Source organism: Physeter macrocephalus, chromosome 11 (genome assembly GCF_002837175.3).
Source record: "Physeter macrocephalus isolate SW-GA chromosome 11, ASM283717v5, whole genome shotgun sequence".
In the NCBI taxonomy this organism is placed as follows: domain Eukaryota; kingdom Metazoa; phylum Chordata; class Mammalia; order Artiodactyla; family Physeteridae; genus Physeter; species Physeter macrocephalus.
The window spans coordinates 34,361,124-34,381,351 of NC_041224.1; the positions used below are offsets into that span (position 1 = coordinate 34,361,124).

Below are 20,228 nucleotides of genomic sequence, written 5' to 3' on the forward strand. Positions count from 1 at the left end.
GCGTCAAAAAGTGTGTGATCCTGAGCCTCTTGTTCAAAAGCCTTTCCTCCAAGGAGATACAACTTCATTGCTGCTGCTGGGCCTTAGTGTACCCTGCCTTACCTATTATGCATGATCTTATGCAAAATAAATAAAAAACAGAAAATAGCACCTATCTATGCAAAAATAACGTTTGCATAAATTATACCCCCAAAATAACCAAATTGGAGGGAACTTTAAGAAAGGTAAAGATTAGCCAATATTTTGATCTTGACCAAGTTTCAAATCAGGATTCAAACTAAGTGTTGAAGTCCAGTTTTAGATTTTGCTGCCTTGACTACCCCCCTCCCCAAGGTTGGAAGCTGGATTCTCTGATAACCACACCCACTCTCCAACAAAGGGAATTCAGTACACCAGAGCCTCGGAGGCGGCATCTTTGATGATGGGATGCAAGGGAGGGGGCCCTGATCAATGCAGACAGGCTGGAAGGTGCAGCTGTTCGTATTTCTCCCCAAAGCATCTTCCCTTGGCTTCTGAACTCAGGGACTGGTTTTTGGCCAAAGCCTATATAGGGAAACTCTGGGTTAGTACAGGTGTATTGTGGAAGCTCAGAGGTTCCACAGGGGGAGTCCTACAACTGTGTTTCCAGATAACAGTTGATGCTCTCAAATATCTTTTATGCTACAGAGAGTAAGTAGGCGGGCAGAGTGCACTTTTCCAGCATTCTCTAGAAATTAGCAGCAGCATTGAGCTGTGTTGTCGGTGAAAGGAAATGGCTGAACCTGGCACATAGAGGGACCCTGGTGTGACTGCATTTATCAGCCTGAAATGAGCCAGACAGTTAAACTCCTAAACAGAAAATACACAAGCCCCTGCTTTCTGAGCCCGACCTGTAATAATGTGCTCATTCTTTCAAAATTATTTATTGGATTGATTTACTAAATAATCATAAAGTGATTAGTATGCACCAGTCACTGTTTATACTGATTCTCAAGCACGAATGAACCTGAGAGGCAGCTTTGTGATTACCCCCCATTCCACAGATGAGAAAACTGAGGCATAGTTTACATCACTTGCCCAAAGTCAGAGCAGTGGGGTTAGGACTTGAAATCAGATGCCCTTCTCTCTCCCTCTCTTCAGTAAGAACTGAGCCAGGATCCAGCAGCTCACCACATAGCAACATATCCCAACATCCTGATTGCTTCCAGCATTCCTTACCTCATAGAAAATTATCTGGACATTTCTAGGTCCATAAGGAGCTTGAAAATGGTGTATGTAAAGTAGGAAATAGAAGTATTTGTGTGCCATTTTCACATCATCGTGTTAATGCTAATGACTTTTAGAGTGGATTTTTTTTTCCAAACCATTACTATTGTAATTAATAGCTTATGTGATTTAAATGCAGAATGCAGTGACGATGGCTGGATTATTTTCCTTTTTATATTTTACTTTAGATGTTTAAGGTTGCATAAGCATAGTCTTGAAAAAATAGGATGACCCTGAAAAAACTGTTCAAAACTAGTTCAATTTGCAATCCGTCTCCTTGTAAATATTACTTTCTTCCGAATGTTACATTTGGCAATGAAACTATTAGATGAAAGCCCTTTCTGCCTTTCATTTCATTGTTCCCTAAATAGAGCAACCTACTGAAATCCCTCGCTTTAAAAATCAGACTCAGATCCGAACACCTACGTCTTTATGCAGTATTTCTCTTGTGCAGAGGTAACAGCCAAGGGATATGAAGGAAGAAACAAAACAAGCAAACAGACAAACGTGCAGTTTCTGAAAAATGAATACCCCTAAGAGGCTGTCTCCCGGGGAATTGCAAATCTTAGCCCCTTTCTGAGGAAGTGAGAGCTTGGTATTTCTTAGAGAGATATTTCCCCCTTGACACACAAGCATTATAACGGATTAACTAGTTAAAAACTGTTTGGCTGGAGATACAGTCTCTGCATCTTTCTGAGCATGCAGAGGCGTAATGCCCTGTCCCTTTGGGCTGAGCAGGAAGCCTGGATCCGGGGTAGATTCCTCTGCAAGCTGCCCCTCAGGCTCCTCCCTGAGAAGCTGGCTCGGCCTGCCTGTTCCCTCCCTCCTGTGCAACCTCCTTCCCTCTCCACGGGTCCTGGGCAGCTCCATCCGTCCAAATGGGAGCTGAGTTTGCAAGCTGACAGGGCATGCACAGGGCTGGTGGTGCTGATGTCAGAGCCAGCAGACAGTTGTGATTGGATCTAATTAGACTTTGCAGCAGCAAATAGACAAGCTCCCTGCGTGATTGGCTTCAAAGTGGCTGGTGCCAAACAACTAGCAGAGGTGCCAAAGTAGACCCCTGCGTTTGGAGCCCAGATCAAGAGAGGCTGCCGGGGCAGGAGGAGGGGGAAGAGGAGGCGGGGGGCCTGGGCCGGGCGCACCTTTCCTTCGCGGTCCCTCCGGCCCTAGAGCTCTTTGGTGCTGGAGCTCAGATCGCGGCTCTCAGCCCAGCTGGAAACAAGTGACAGAGAACAATTAGAGAGGAGGGCGGGCGGGAGAGCGCTTGAGTGCTCAGTCCTAAAAAGTGAACCTGCTCCCTGATTTGCAGACGCATTTACCGGCGGCGGCGGGCGGCAAGAGCAGGAAAGGTGAAATTGTTTAAGAAAGGATTCCTGCCCTGTTCCACTTACCGGGTCCCAGCCATGGCAGCGGTCTTGGGGACCAGCAGAGGGTCCGGAGGGCTGAGCAGTCAACTGAAATGCAAGTCCAAGCGGAGGAGGAGGAGGAGGTCCAAGCGGAAAGGTAAGGAGCCGGCTTTCTGCGCTGTCTCCCGCGAACTCTCCGCGCTGCGCCGCCTCCTCTTGTCTGTGGGCTTTGCCTGTTTCCAGCAGCTTCACTTCAGGATGCTGGTGGGATGACGGTCGGTCGGTACAAAGCAGAGCGCTCGGCTCTGGAGTTCAGATCCCTTTGTAAAATGCCGGGGCTTCCGCAAGCCCAGAGAGGGTGGCGAACCAACGGGGCAGAGAGTTCAGCAGAAGGCAGAGGAGAGGGGCTGAGGACGGGGCTGTTCCTTTGACTGGAGTACGGGCCCTCCCTGGACTCGCACTCCCTGGCCGCCGGCCACCGGCACTGCCTCTGACCCTCGCAGAGACAGCGTTAGCTCGGGGGCCAAAGGAAACCCTCTCTTAAGCCAGCATCCCTAAGAACGAGGGACGGGATCTCGTGCCAGCTTTTCCTTCCAAACTGTCTTGGAGGAAGGAGTGGGCAAAACCCGGGAAACAGCGTCCCTTCGTTGGCTGACAGTTTCTATTTAGAGTGGTTGTTTTGTAAGCACGGGGACCTGCAGAGAGAACAGGGCTTATCTGGGGGGAATAAGCGGAAATTAATACATGAAAAGAGAAACAGGCATTACAGCTTGTTAGAGGTGAGAAAAACTGCAAACCAGAAAAGGAGAAAAAGCAGCCGATGACAGGTTGCTCCTGACACACCATCGTTGTCTGTGCCTGGTTACCGATGTGTTTGGAGAGGAGCCACCTGAAGTTAGTCCCATCAGTAGCCCAGGGCTCCCACAGGGGCTGGTGCACAGCCGGCCGCTGCTCCACGGAGGAGGCCGGTCTCGAAATGCCATCCTAGCCGGTGTCCCTTCCACGGGAGGGTGGAAGGAGTCTTCCAGGGCTGCCGGCTCTTCCCCAGAGAGGAACTTGTTATCAGCAACTCCTTATCATCAGTCTGCAGGAGAAAGTTCAGTTCTTATTATTTGAAATAAGTCTTTTTTTTTTTAAGTGACCAGAGAGCCATAAAGAACAGTTGAAAAGACACAACTAAAATGTATCAGATTTTCCGGTTTCTCTGCCGGAGCGTGCAGAGTTAGATGTGGTTGAAGTTGTAAGTCCTCTCCAAAGAGGACTTCTGCCCCATCTTTTCCTAACTGCTCTCAAACAGTCCCCGAGTCCTTCCCGACTTCTTCCAATAATAGAAATTAGCCGGGCGGTTTGAAGACATAAATGCCAATAGCACACAGTCGTTAATTATGATTGTATGTCAGGGTGGCAGGGAGCAAAGCGACAACTTCCCAGGAAGGTTTCAGAGCCTTCGGTGTCAAAGGGGGTGATTCTGTAATTCTAGTTTAACTCTTGAGCTGCTAAAATGAATGCCAGCTATTCACTTTGTTACCTGAAAATTTCACTCTGAAACAGATCTGTTAATGTCTTCCAAAAATAATGCTAACAGAAAGTGACAATGAAATAGAAAAAAATCACAGAATTTAATAATGAATATAACTTTTAAAAGAGATAAAAAGGAAACGTTGTCTTGTGTACTTCAAGAGTTCGTGTTTTCCAGTATTTTTATTTAGTATATTTAAATATTTAAAATTGAAAAGCATGGAATAATATTTTACAATAAAGCAAAACCTATAGAAAGAAAATATAAGCTGATGAACATTTGTGCCTTTCTCCAAATTCATTTTTTGTACCTTTAAAAGTCAGTCATGCCAGCTTATAAGGCATTCGATTTCGGAAAGGAAGACAAGGAATCTGAAGGAGGACTTCATTGGCTATAAACTTAACTGTGACAATTCAAAATAAATTTTATATGAAATATTTATATGCTTTGTTTTCAATATACCAAGTCTCTTAATTTTTATAGCCAAAAACTGAAGTGGGAAAGGGTAATCAGGATGTGTGTGCTAATTCCTGTTACGCGTAAATTTATCCGTGGGGTGAAATTTCCTATGGCATCTGCCGACAGCTTATCATGGTCTATGAGTCAAATCAAACTGCTAAGTATTCACTTTTTAGGGGAAAGTTAACAGTGTAAGTGTGTGTGGTCAAACGAAAAGAAAACAGCAATGACAGAGCACTTTAAATCTTTATTTGCGTTTTCCTGGGAATAGATCAGTTTGTATATAATTCCCAGTTATTACGGATGCTTTTTTTCCCTCTTCTATCAGGACAATAGTGAATTTAAATTATGTTCTAATATTCATGAATCTTAATAACAGTAATTGAATAGCATAGCCTCAGCTTTTAAGCTTATCTAATAATAAAGTGCTATATTTGTCACAATTTAAAATCCACACGTGTATGGGTGGCTGTTAAGGAATTTTGGGAAGGCTCTACTTAGTACTAACTAAAGCCACTGATTATGAGCACAAAGAAGGAGTTCTTTTTGTATGTGAATAAATAAATTAAAATAAATGTTCATTTTTTTGGCCAATGACAAGTGTATTTCCACCTATTCTAATGAACAAGAGTCATTTTGAAGCTGCATCATAACTTTTAGTTTCCTGGAGCTGTCAGCCGAAGTGCTATCAGCTTGATATATGTATTCTCTAAAAGTGGCTTTGTTATGATTTCTTTATTACGCTTTTTATTGTCAAAATAATCTATGAGCTCTGACATAAAAACTCTGTCGCTACAGTGTAAGTGCGGAATTGATACCATACTCCCATTATTATTAACTATGATCCAGAGTCTCGGAAATAAAACTTTTTCCTGTAGGAGGTATTTTTTAGTCACCATACCACACAGAAAGTAGTTTATATCGTTAAAACTCAAAAAAAACTAAAAATAAAACTTAGTCACAGAATATGACTTTGGGTATTACCTAGCCGAGACCTGCATTTGTCTCTCAGATAAACTTTCAAAAGGATACTGAGCAAACCTCCCCACCCACCAATCCTCCTGTTATTTTATTAGGACCCAGTGCTGTCCATTTCTCTCGGTGTGTTATTTTTTTAGTTGGGACTCTACCTTAGAAATTATTTATGAATGTTTTACATTTTCTGTACAAACAAGAAATGTCAAATTTTGACGTTTTTATGGGAAAAAAACAGGCAGTTAAAAAAAATCTGTGAAAAGGACAGGGGTTTTTTTTAACACGTGTGGTTAAGGAGTGTTCACCTCCCCTGTAACATGTGAGACCCGTCAGATTATTCTGCTTCTATTTCATGCAAAGACTTTCAGAAAACCCTGGCAGTTCTTGTAGTTTAGGAGAGTTGACTGCTGCCTGCCCACACAAAATACCCACTTAGCTCATTTCTTTCAGAGAATCCTAGGAGACTGTGCTCTGCTTTACAGTTCTGGGTAAAATTATGTGGGGTGATTGCACACAACCACGTCTGTTATGTGGTTGTATTAGAGAAATGTCTGCCTGTATTACAAAAGAATTGAATGTGTGAATATTGTAAAAGGTATATATTTTAACCCTAAATAATAAAGGCAAAGGTTGAAGGTTTCTTAAATTAGTATCAGCTCAAGCAGGTAGCACAAGAGGCAGCATCATCGAAACAGTGTAGTATATAAAGATAAGTCACTTAAATTTTTATCAGTTAATCTCTGGACCATTGGATACCTCCAGGGTAATATGCCTGAGGAATTTCATAGGTGTATTTTTAATTATTAAAATAGTATATGTATTCTCTTTTGTTTCTCTTGATCTTTCTTTGGTGAGAGTAGTTTTCCAAAAAGAAGCTGTGTATTGGCATGAAATGAATTTTGTAAATAAAATGTTTTTAACATTTGACCCATGAGTATATACAATGTATAAAATGACTGAAATTTCTGCAAATAAAAAAGATTGCTCTTTCAACACAAACGTATTAGGAAATGGATTGGGAACAGATACAAATCCAATTGGTTCCAGGAGGTAAACAGGAAGACAGGGTTTTAAGTGAAGTGCCTCAATCATTAAAACAGAGAAAGGGAGGGAACTTTGGAGAACTATTTTAAATGCTGTAGAAACAATCATTTGGTAACTCGGTCCCCTTGAATTCAGCATCGACACACCACCTGTCTCTTTGAGGCATTTGAGGGCAAACTAAGTTAATGCTTGAATTTCACGTATTGTTCCAGGGGGATCAGTTACCGCAGAGTGTAACTGAGGGTCAGTTACACAGAGTCTAACTGAGGGTTAGAAAATTGAGGGTGAATTTTGGAAGCTAACACACGGGTAAAGCTCTGCAGAAGTAAGCTGATGAATCACGAGGAGGTAGGAGTGGCCGGTTGCTGAACGTGGGGAAATGCAGATAAAAAGTTGGCAAAAGGAACAGGATAAGTAGAGCAGATGGACTGCAGACACAGGCTTGTTGTGAAATGGAATTCCGTGCAAAGCTAATGAAATAGAAAGATGGGCCAAGGATGAAGGTGGGAGGCCTGCGGCTCTCAGCCCCCGCAGCGGCAGAGTAGCTGGCCGGGCTCATCCTGGCTGCTGGGGACTTACTCCTGCATCACAGCCGAGCATCCGTGCTCGCCGCTTACCTCGCTTGCCCACAGCTCCAGAGGAAGGGCTGGATTTAGTGATAAAATTAAATTGATGAAACTGTTCGCCATCCTCTAATTATGTGAGGGCTTCTTCTTCCTTTCTCTTTTTAAAATTTGTATTAGTACTTCTGGTTTCTAGTGACCCGTGTAATAGCAGTAATTTGAGATTGCTTCAAGGGCATTAGATATGATGAGTGAACTTGAATTTAGAATAAAAATATGAGATTCATGGATCCATAGCTAAATAGTGGTGATTCGGTTATTGCAGAAGTGCTGTCCCAGAAGAGCATTATGTAAGGAAATGCAGAATAAGGAAATTGCATTTTTCTTTTCTTGAGGCATGGAGAGACAACTTACGCTCTGAAAGCATTCAATGTTCAATTTAAAAACCATAGATGTTTGTAGTTGTGTGTGTATACCTATATACATATATACACAGTGAAGACAGCGGAAACATTTGAGCATTTTTTATGTCTGCCTGCTTCTTTTTCTAAAATGCTAGAAAATGAAAGCACTGTTTTGGTAATATGGACAGTTTTGAACAACTCATAAACCCAAAAATAATTATACTACTCTGCTCTTCATCATTTAAAAATATTATCTCTAAATGCTGCATTGGTAAACGGAGCTCTTAATTACTAGCAAACAAGATTTCTAAAAGGATAAATTTTCACATGTAAGCAAGATTTTAAAAGCACTTATTTTAGCCATTACTAAACTGAATAAAGAAAACAAGGTGAATGTCAAGTGAAATACGAAAAGCACGATGTGCTTCACAAAATAGTCAAACTATTGAGTGTTAGCATATCCATGAGCTTATACATCACGAGAAAAAGCCACACAGCCATGTACTGCCTGAGCGCAGCAAAGACCTGTTTCATGTTGTCGAGTCTCTGTAAATAGTGAAGCCAAATTAACCTGTCTTTTCAGTTAAATGGTTCTCCTGCACTGAAATACAGAAATACATGCTGTGAAATACTGGATTATGCAAAGAGAATTGTTTATTCCTCGCTATTAATATATTATAATTCCCTTAAGAATGTATCACTATCAAAGAAAGGGACATTACTTTCAGAAAGAGGGGAAAACGCCTGCTTAATTCTTGATCCACATGTGAATCTGATACCCTCCTGTGGGACTTGCAGAAACAGAAGGGGAGGGCACACTGAGAAATTTAAAACCTAGACTCTTGTACTTGCATATGTGACTGCCTTGGTTCCAAACATCCCTCTTGGGTGATTAAAATTTTATTTCCTTCTTTATTTTATTTAAAAGAAATGGGGACGGGGGCTATTGACTCTGATTTCCTGATGTTTAAGCAACATCACAGCAAATGTTGCTCTGAGAGCCCTAAACCTCCATCCACAGATTTGTGAGTGAATCCATTTTCCCAGGAACCATATCCAAGAAATGGCAACCTAGAAGTGGAAATGTTTGCTTTTTAAGATATCAGTAATTTTCCCCAAAATAAACTTGGCCACTTGCAAAGACAGCTGATTTTTTTCTGAAGAATGATAAATATTTGAAAATAAAGAGTTAATCTGAGTGCCTGAGTTCTCGCCATACACTGTGGACATTTAGTCATCTTTTATTATAGCTACAGGTATTAACTATGAAGAGTAGCAAAATGATTTCATTTTATTATTTCATGGATGGGGAATGAATACAACTGGTATCTGATTTCTGGTAAGAAAGCAGCTAGTAAGTGTCCCTTTGTGTCATAAAACACACACACACACACACACACACACACACACACAAATCTGTTTCAAATTATGAAAATTATCAAGTTAATGTTAAAAATTTTTTAAATCTCAAAAAATAGCAAGCAGGTAATATAAATTTTATATTCATACTAAAGAGGGCATTTTATGCTTGATTAGGAAATAGTGTCCAATAAATGGGACACTTATAACGATAAAGAGTAGCATTTAAGATGGAAGAGACATATCAGGTGACTTTTAGATTTGAAGGCCATTTGTTTTGAATCCCTAAGAGATAAAATTTTAAAAGCTTTTTTTAAGCTGTGTTCACGTAAAATCACAGGACTGGAGGTGGCTTCATGTGGCTGCTTTGATGCAGAGAAGGCAGACAGAGCAGTCCTGCTTGTATACCTACTAACACAGCCCCAACGTGAATAGTCACAGGGGCTGCCCTGCAGCTAAAAAGTTCCAGCTCATGTCCACACCGGCTACCATCAAGACCTCCCACGACTGGAGAGAGAAGCTGGGGTGTAGACAAAACGTGGAATAAGACAATTATCATTTCCAGTGTAATTACCTGTTCACTTTAGCTAAAATCTGGTTACATCCATTCCACCAAGTGCTTTTATAATGGTGCCCACAGAGAACTCTCTCACAAAAGAGATCGAGGCTTCTTTCTGCTGCTGTTTCACCATTTGAATGATAAATACAGCTAATATTGCTCAGAATATATTAGCCAACCTTCCTTTCTGGACTCTCTACTATACAGAGGTGACTCTTACATCCAAATGTTAGCTCAGGGCTGCCAGGTGATCGCACATAATAGAAAGTGTTCCTTTAAATACTTCAAACTAGGATGTGCTTTGGAGACTTTTACAGATTTAATTAATCTTTGCCACTCCATTTATTTGAGATGAAATCTCTAATTCTTCTTTCCTACCAGCGATAGACAGAAGTTCTTCCTCATCATTGTATAATGTCTTAGGTGATTTCTCAAATATGGCATGAAAATAGGACAGAGGGGGACCCAGTTCTCTGAAACTGGAGCCCAAGTCAAATACTTTCTCTGTTAAAATCAAACAAAAAGTGGGGCAGTTCTGTTTCTCAGAAGCAGGACTTTGGAATCATGATAAAGTAGCTCACAGCATACACCTAGGACACCAATAATTGATTTTAAAACTATTTTATCAAAGTCCATCGGAAGTACACAGATGTCCTCTCTTAAAAATTAACGCAATATTTCCTAAAAGTTTAATTGCTTTTGGAAAAGTCCAATTTAATAAACATGACAGAAACGTCAGCAAAATAGATTTTGACCTCCTCTACCCCCAAGTCTGGCTGCGCTCACTCATCCCTGTCTGGAACAGATGCTCCTTCTGCATTTGGCTTATGGCTGTGGAATCTATGTGTCCTTAAAGGAAACATGCTCTCTTTCCAGTAGACTGTTCTCGGGCTGAAACACAAAGGTGCACAAGCTCAGAGACTGGCAGCCATGTACAATTTTAAAAGATTTTTCTATTAATTTGGATGTTGAGCAAAACAATATTGCCTTTTACTATTCCTTAGGTGAATAAAAGCACGGAAGGCCTATTTTAGCCACAGACGTAAAGATATTTTATTTGTGTTTTAACTCTAAATATTCACACTGTGGATGAAAGTTTGTAAAGGACCATCCGGATTCTAATAGAATTCTAACAGAAAGTGACTTTTTAATTCAAAACATATGGTTCAAGGAGAATTTTTTTTAATTCAAATGAGTCCATGCTGCTAATTTTCTTTCTAAAGAAGTGAATTCGAAATAAAAATCATTGCTTTGTCCCTAGGTTAAATAATAGCTTTAAAAATACTCTTAGGACAGTAGAACAGGAAATATAGTAACTTTGACAGCCCTTGAACGATACTGAACTGAGAGCAAATACTGTCCCCCTGACGGTGGCTTTGGTGGCAGCACGTGTGTCACTGTACCAGCCCTTCTCAGAGCTGCAGGGGGGTCTATTCAGGGCTGGTTGAAATCCAGGGAGATATTTTCTTCTTAAGCATTTAGTATGATAAGTTTATTCATTTTAGATCTAAAAAATGTGGAGTTCATATCATTTTATTGTTATCACTTGAGAAACAAGTGTTTTTTAGTGAAGTTAAATTTATTTGGGGCTTTTGTCTGTAGATAATGAATAGAGTTCAAGTTATTAAAAATTGCACTTTCTATAGACTGTTAATATATACATATAATATATGTATATATACATATATTATATGTATATACAGATGACAGACTCAAGATTTAAAATACATGTAAGCATTTATTGAAATAATGAATGTTGAAATATTAAAAGATTCTCCATCAGCTGTCTGGAACAGCAGAAGTCTAATATATACTCATTTTTAGATAAACATTTAAAAAATTAAGTATAGAAAAAAATCCTGAGAGCACGAACTCCTTGAGAAATAGTGAAAAAATGAAACTGGTTGATGATCATGCTTTTTAGTGTTGAGAAAAACATCATTTTTTAAATTTTAAAATTTCATAAAGATGTGAAATAAATCTTTTTTGTCTTTTCCTCTAATAAGACTTAATCTAGGGCTGCCCTGGTGGCGCAGTGGTTGAGAGTCCGCCTGCCGATGCAGGGGACACAGGTTCGTGCCCCGGTCCGCGAATATCCCGCATGCCGCGGAGCGGCTAGGCCCGTGAGCCGTGGCCGCTGAGCCTGCGCGTCTGGAGCCTGTGCTCAGACTTAATCTATCCCCTTACATCATAAAATGAGAGAAACAGAAACCATGGTGGTATGAAGGGATTGGAACAGAAGGAGAGGGAACAGGAGAGAGAGAATAACTTACAGATCTCTTTCTTCCTGTTCTCTGATCAGAGTTCATCTTCCTGCATATTTTCTGTATCTTCCAAAACAGAGAGGGCTCTTGATTGAAAAGTAGGGGACGTGAGATCCAGTTCTGCTCTGTTTGCAGTTTGCCTTAAACATTGCATATGTATTCAAACAAGGGCTGTATTGGACGTGTGTGAGTACCTTTTATTCATTTGCAATTGTGTCTCCTCGGGTGCCTACTCTGGACTGGGCAAAGAACTAGGAACTAAAAAGACGAAAGAAAAAAAGTCGACAGGGTCCTCCTTCTCTCTGAGCTTGTATTGGATTTGGGGATACAGACACACAAATGTAATATCAGGGAACAAAAACAGACCGCCAGGACCCCAACATAGTATTAGGTTCTATGGGAATTTTTTTTTAATACCCAATATTAGCATATATTTTACAAAATTGAATTTCTATTGTATTTCTTTTATCATTGCAGGTGAAACCTCCTGTATAAAAAAACTAAATCATTAAAATATAAAGTCCTGTAGGTTTAAGCCTTTTTATCCCCTCCGCAGTGTCAAAACATCATAGCTGCTCAATTAAAATTCACTGAGAAAGTTGATTTCATTTTTGAAATGAGTTGTTTAAATAAATAATCAGAATGTAGTAAAAGGGAAGCTTTTCTAAGGAGATTGGGTACAGATCGCATGAGCTGCTACAGTTTACAGCAGGGAACAAACCACATGAAGGGTGTGAGTGGGATGATAGTCATGTTACCTTGGGGGTGATGACCGCTAGGGAAGGATGTGGCTTCTCCCATTCTTGTTTTGTGGAATCGTCTGCAGGTTTGATTGGCGGGCGTTTGTCTGTGTGCGTGGTGATTTCTCAAGGGGCCAGATGTACTCGGCTTGGTCCCAGAGATTAGCACACAGGCTCTCTCATTGTACACCATCAATAAATGGTTGTTGCAGAATCAATTTATAAAGGGCACTGACTGACTTATTTTTAAGCCATTGCTATGGAAATTTGAATGTATTCTTTCAACAAACATTTATGGGACATCTTTATGTGTCAGCCATCGTGCTAAATGGCAGGGATTAAGCAGTCACAGAAGCTCTGGAAAATGTTCTGAAAGAGCCAGACGGCACATCTCAACACGTCCCTGGCTTCTCCATAGTCCATGCTGAAGAGATAGTGCACAGTCCCCCCACCGGAAGCTGGGGAGGCACATTCTGCCATTTGCCAAACCAGCCCCGCCGATGAGCGTCACGCTCGTGGGTGTTTGTGTGGATGGGGTGAGGTGCAACCCTCAGACCCACACACATTCCCAAGGTGCTTCTCAGTGAGACTGGTGCCCCCCACAACCCTTGACCCTGAGGAGTTCTTCTCCGCCTCTCCGTCCTGTGCCTGCAGCTTGGGCACAGAGGCACACCCCTCCTGCCTCGTGGGTGCACACGTGTCCTTGAATCGATCCTACCTGCAACCAGCGCCCGGACTCCTCCTTCGAGACGGGACCAGGCACCACCCCAAACTCAGCCACCATCCTGCTTCTCATTTCACAAAATTCCACTCTGTCCTCATGGCTGAGGGTAAACATGGTGTGCATCTGTGTAGTTCAGGAGTCTAGCACCAAGCCTGAGAAAGTGAGTAAACCAGGCGTCTGACTTGTGGGGTGGTTGGCATCTATCCACCTGGAGGTGATGCAAAGTAGGTACAGGGCCCATCCCAGCAGTCACAGGAGGCGTTCCCACCACCATGTCCACTCAATACTGTGGACGCAGGATATGTTGTGGAAAAGATGAGCCATTGATCTTGTCCCTTGTTTTTGTGTAGATAGCATGTTTCTTGGTCTTTCTTATCTCTTACCTATTAGATGACCTTGCAATGATCTCTCTCTCTCTCTCTATTTCACATACATGAATTAAGCAGGTGACGTGTGTAAAGCACTAGGAGATAAAATTCTTTAGTGCATGACTTACGTGGTCTGCTCACTTTGGCTACAGTGATGCTGGCTGCACTAGTTAGGACTTGATATTTATCTATAATGATACTTAGGGAAGTCTCCAAACTTGAACATCAGGGAAACAATAAAAAATGCAAGTTGATAAAATTGAAACCATACAATGGATTGAATGCTACATCCCGTTTATATATATTTGTAATAAAATAAATAAGAACTTGGTGTGAGACACTCCCGGTGTGACATCACTGGACTCCCTGGTCCAGGAGAGGGGGATGTTGAGTTTACCCACATCCCAGGCAAAGTGTATGAACTAAACATTCATGAGCCTGGATGTGTCTATTTTACAGAAAGTTAGCCTCACCCGAAAGGTTAACAAAACACAAGGGAGGACAAGTCCTGAAAGATTCATTTCGTTGATACTCTGCTCTTGAGCTTTCAACAAGATTGTCTTGATTAGTCATGTGTAAATTAGCTCTGCTGAGGCCATTCAACCGACTGCCCATTGGGCCCATAGACACTAAGAACTAAAAATTAGACACTAATATTTATTGAGCACTTACACTGTTCTACTCCAGAAATTTCTCTCTGCTGCACCATTTCCTTTTCTATAAAGTATGAACAATATTTGAACCATAAGATTGTGAGATATATAAATATATATTTCACATACATTCACGTACTTATATGTGTGCATATATATACACAGTCATTCAGTGATTAGCAAAACATCCTCATATTTAGGTGACCTATAAATGAACCTTTAAGATAAAATGTAGAATAGAGGAGTTTTTTTGTACTTATCAGTCTAAGTTAACCCTACAAAAAAGTCTACATAGAGAGTATATTAGTCAGCTAGGGCTGCTGTAACCAACAGCACAACAGAAATTTATTCTCTCCCAGTCCTAGAGTCTGGAGGTGGAGGTCAGGGTGTCAGCAGGGCTGGATTGTCCTGAGGCCTGCCTCGCGCTGTGTCCGCACATGGTCTCCCTCTGTGTGTGTCTGTGTCCTCATCTCCTCTTCTTATCAGGACATCAGTCATATGGGATTAGGACCCACTCCAATGACCTCATTTTACCGTAATCACCTCGTTAAAGACCCATCTCCAAACACAGTCACATTCTGAGTCTTGGGGATTGGGGCTTCAACGTGTGAATGTGTGGGGGACAGAACTCAGTCCGTAACAGCAGAAAGCACTGTTCGTTTTACATTTAGAGACATTTCCTGAAACTAAAGCACACTGTTGGGTTATCAGTGCCCTCTTTCCAGAAACATTACCTCCACCTCAATAAGGGCCAGAAAATTCATGTTCCATTTTCATCACCGTGATATCTCTAGTATATAAACCATAAAATCTCTAGTGGATGAGAAATACTTGTAGAATTGGACTAACGTTAGACTTGATTAAATAATGTCCAGAATATTTTTTCTTGATTATTTTGTCATGAGTGTTGCCATCTAATCTGATGATGTAAACCTACGTGGATTGTATTTTATTCGGCCTCTTGTGTCCTCCTTTCCTGCCCCGTGAAGATTCCCATTTCTACTTAAAGGTAGTGTGAACCGTGATGTTCTGAGGAGGGTTCTCTTCCACAGTGTACGTGGTGGGAGGATCACACAGACGCGTGCGCACACACACACCCCACGGAGGGCTCTTTCTCCTGCTTGACTAGAATCGTCCTGTGCCTTTCTTACCGAGAGGTTAACTAAAGATCCTCTTTATTTCTGGATGAGGGGAGTGAGACTCCGAGACAAGTGGCTAGTGCCGAGAGCTGGGACGTGAGAGAACCTGAATTGGATCCTGTGGTTTTCAATCAGATGCTCTTGGTGAGGACCTGCCGTCCTGCTGTGGAGTTGAGCATGCAGGTCCCTGGAAGGAGGGGACTTTGAGGGTGAGGTGACGTGGTCTCTGGGAAAGAGGGGCTCATGGACGTCACCAGTGCCCGTGAGTGCCATGGCATGGAGCGTGACGTGGAGCATGACGTGAGGCACTTGTGGGATCTGTGCTTCCCGTTTTCACAAAGATGCTGAAGAGCATGAAGCCAGCTCATGATATCGTAATGTGTGTGAGTGTGTGTGTGTAAGAACATGTGTTTGTGGGCATGTATTTGCATATACGTAAATACATAGAGAGAGAGAAATATTTATATACAACTGTGCTTTCATGTGCTTAAATAGCCTCAGCAACACAATTATCTGATTTGAAGGTTAAAGAAACCCTTAGAGATGGTTCAACCAATTCAGACATTTTTCATTTTTATCTTCATTTTTCAGATATCTAAATAATACACATTTGCTCCACAATAAATATTAATGGTTGTACAGGGTAAAAATATTCAACAACTACAATGAATTAATAATATTAGAGGTGAGGAAATTTTAAATTCTAGTTTTAAAAATCAAATACAAAAATAGAAAGCCCTAGTGCCGTACATACACAACACCTGCATACACAACCACTGCCTACGCAACACCTGCATACACACCTGTATACACAACATCTGCATACACAGCACCTGCATACACAACCTCTGCATACACAACACACACAAAAAAGGTATATCTAGATGAGCACACAGTTTATAGTGATACTCAAATTAGTTAATATTTTGCGGTGAAAATGAAGCCTATTCTTCACTCAATGTAACCCTGGAACTAAATCTGAATGCTCTAAAATGTTCTCATCTTACTTAAATACCCTTTTTGTTTACTGTGCACCTGGATTTAAAAGGAGAACATCCTGAACTACCTTGTGTGTGTCTGTACTTGTGCACAGGATATTTTTCATAAACTTTCATGCATAAAGGATATGTTTATGGGGCTTCCCTGGTGGCGCAGCGGTTGCGCGTCCACCTGCCGATGCAGGGGAACCGGGTTCGCGCCCCGGTCTGGGAGGATCCCACATGCCGCGGAGCGGCTGGGCCCGTGAGCCATGGCCGCTGAGCCTGCGCGTCCGGAGCCTGTGCTCCGCAACGGGCGAGGCCACAGCAGAGGGAGGCCCGCATACCACAAAAAAAAAAAAAAAAAAGAAAAAAGAAAAAAAGGATATGTTTAATGTTCCCATTTCCTAGATTAAACTAGCTCAGAGTCTGCGCTGTCTGTACAAAGTCAAAATCAGCTTGAAGCCACAAGTAAACATAGGTTCTGTTTCAAATTCACTGAGTAAATGGATGAAAAGTGGATTACAGAACAAATTTGGGTAGAGAATAGTCAAATGGGACATCTGAACTCAGCATATGACTACTGATCCTGGAAGTATCAACTTTGAAACAAAATAGTTAAATAACGGTGACCCTCATAAGTAAACAGACTGTTCCCACAATGTAACAAAGGAATATTAGCATTAAGGGAATATATGCAACTCCACTGGCACAAATGGACTGAAATTGCTCTTCCCATCTGTTCAACGTCTTATTTATAAAATCATTTTACATAAACACACACAGGTAGATTTCTGGGCTTGTAAAATTTCTTTGTAAACAAACTACCAGTTCTTGGTGACATTGTGTTTATAACTGGAGAATGAATCTGGATCCCTTAGCTTCAGCAGTGAGAATGAGAGGCTGCCTCGTGCCACTGACCTTGAGAGGAGAGTGGCCTGAGCAGATCTCTTTAGACCCCTCCCCGATCATTTTGTGGAACTGACGGAGGCTCTAGACCCCGAGCTGGGTCAAGGGAGGAGCTGAGGGTGGGTAAAAGTACAGGCTGTGTCCAATGGAAGGGCCTCTGAGCCCCTGGCCCAGAGCAGGTCTGACACGGATGCAGCATTTCAACAGCATCATACCTGGGACTCAGGTTACGTGTGGCAGGCAGTGTATGAGGCTTAAACAGGCTTCTGTGAACTTCCCTGCTGATGTACCAACCATGCATAAAATTCCCTATTTGCAAAAATACCTTCCAACTCCCAATTGACTTACAATAGAAGTTGTCCCTAATCTGTCTCCACGTGTGTGCATGTGTGTGTGTGTGTGTGTGTGTGTGTGAGAGAGAGACAGGGTGGGTGCACTTATGTGCCTTTGCACACCATGTCACAGATATGGAAAAAGAAAAGCCAGGTCACTTAGTATAAGTAGAATCTTTACAGATAAAAAAATGCATGGGCAAATTTAGAAAGTACTCTGATAATGAGCTTATATTTTCAAAGTTTATTTTCAATACTTGTTCTTTCCTAATTCTTTTACATCAACATTAACATTTGTTGGTCTTAAAACACACAGTAAACTTTCGCCTCTTGCAGTATCTTGGTTCCTTTTCTTCTCTTGGTTGCCTTATTTTTTTAAGTGACTTTGCCTTTATATGCAAGTTGAATGATAATGAATCAGTTACCCTGTACTGGTCAGTCTTGAAGCTGAGGCCTCTCTGAGCTGAAGAAGATAGAAAACTTGAGCTTGAAATTTACGTTTGTTCATTAACATCTTCCTGCATTTCATTCATATGAGTGCTGATTTTTCTTCCAGTTATGTTCATTGTTTTCCTTATCAAGTTTCACAAAGGTACTACGCTTTTGGAATCACTTTCATTAAATCAATGGGAAGATCAAATGGATAATGTTCAATGTAGACTCGTTTAAGGAAAATAATGGATGCCTTAAACTTTCTGATAACCTTGCAAATGGAAGCATCCACGGTGAGCAAGTGTTGCCAAGAGACCAGGCACACGTGAGCCAAAAAAGAGCAATCTATACACTGTTCATCACTCCTCTTCTTTTCATTGCTGTGTTAGCTGCTCTCAAAATGTGTTTTCAGTGGACTGTCAAGCCTTTGCCAACTGTTTGTTAAGGAGGGCACTCGTGTGCCCAGGTGTGCCCAGGTGGTGCCTGTGTACACCTGAGTGTAGGGCTGATTAGACATGGTTCCCTGTTTCACTCTTGTAAGCATCCCGACTTAAGACAGCTAACCACGCAATCACATGCCCCATAACTTATGAAACAATACTAAGTGTTATTATTATCCTGCTGTTACTCAAAGACCCCCTCAAGACATCCTTCCCTCCTTTGTTACATTTTCCTGAGCTATATATCACCATACATTTGTGGGTGTGATGTTCCTGCTTTATATCTATCTAATTCTCACTAAACTACAGTGTTTCTCGCACACCACCCTGAGTCTGCATCCATGTCAGGAGAGACTGGAACCATGTCTAAGCAGGACTTCAGAGCCAGGGTGCAAGCAGAGAGCCAGCGCAGTGAGCCAAAGTCCCTGGTGGAGGAGAGGAGCACGAGGCAGGGGGACCACACCCATGACGCCCGCGGTCAGGTGGGTCCACTGCTGGATGCTCAGCTGCCCCTGGTCCAAGAGCTGCCCCTTGTCACACCCCTCGGCAGCCTGACTCGAGGGGCTCCAGTGGCTGGACATCAGGCCCCCACATGTACACGCTGGTGTGGTTTCTGCTCCAAAATCACTGAGAAATGAGACAAATCTTACATGCAAATGAGAAGAGCTCGGAGATTTTCCAAATATAAAACCAAAAACAAAACGAATGCAGAAAAGCACACCAAACCCACATGGAGGCACAGGAAATGTTGCTGTGTAGTGAGGCCATAAGTAAAGGGTATGAACAGAATCGAAGGAACATGTTTGACCAAACACACACATTAGGGAATTTTAGGTGTGCTCTCAATTCTGTATGTCCCAGTGTGAGTTTACAAGACTTGGGTATAGCTTATTGTTATCCAAGGCACACGTGAACTTTGAGGTTATTTTCTAGACTTTAAAAAGTGATTATCATTTTAGTATAATATTCTCTACATTTAGATCCTTGACATCCATAAGAGATATATACTCAGAGATTTGTGAATCTTAAGTCTGCCAAAGCAGGTCCTTTCTCCCAGGGCACAAAGTAAAATCTCCAAGTGAAGTTCCTTACAACGTGTGAGATGTGTGTTTTGTTTTTTTTTTAAGTTTGGGATATTTTGATTTATATAAATGTAGCAGGTTGGTTTGCTGTGAGACTTCTCAGAGTCCAGTGCATTTTGAGAACATCCCAGGCAAGGAGAAGCATACAATGTTTTCTAAACTTATTTCAACCTTGAAAACTTTGGGGGACAAAACATTAATATCTCACCTGACACCAGCGCTCAGTGGGATAAAGCTTAGGGAATGCCCAGATGACTGAACATTACGGAACGTTTCACAGGCTCCTTCACGATGGACTCTGCTGCTAAGTAATCTGTGTAACGATTTTGAATTTATCTAAGATTTCTATTTTCTTCCTAAGAGCCATACATTTCACGCCTTTTTACTGTCACCAGCCATATTGGATGAATGCTGACCAGATTTAGTGTTCTTGTCTGTACTCCAGTGGGATCTAAGTCGCCTTCCTGGCAGGGAAGCCTGCCTATTTCCGGGACCCTGACAACAGGACTAGCCTGTGCGCTGGGGTGTGACACAGCTCCCAGAACCATGGATCTGCGGCGGCTTCTGCAAAGCAGAATTCGCAGCTGACCTCCTTGGCGGCCATGTGACTGTCCAGGAAGGTGCCCAGAGCTTGGTCCAGCAGCTGGAGGAGGAGGGAGGGCAGTGGTGAGGGGGGCCTCGACCCAGTGTCCAGC

General features: G+C 41.9%; 1 protein-coding gene across 1 annotated transcript in view; it reads left to right on the top strand.

Annotated features, from left to right (window-relative positions):
- Window positions 1-20,228, top strand: part of ADARB2 (adenosine deaminase RNA specific B2 (inactive)) — a 551,384-nt gene that overhangs the window by 168,744 nt on the left and 362,412 nt on the right. The window contains exon 5 of the mRNA XM_024129558.2: window positions 2,555-2,748. Within this exon, the coding sequence (XP_023985326.1) occupies window positions 2,649-2,748 (100 nt within the window). The 5' untranslated portion in view covers window positions 2,555-2,648. The remainder of the gene's footprint in view (window positions 1-2,554; window positions 2,749-20,228) is intronic.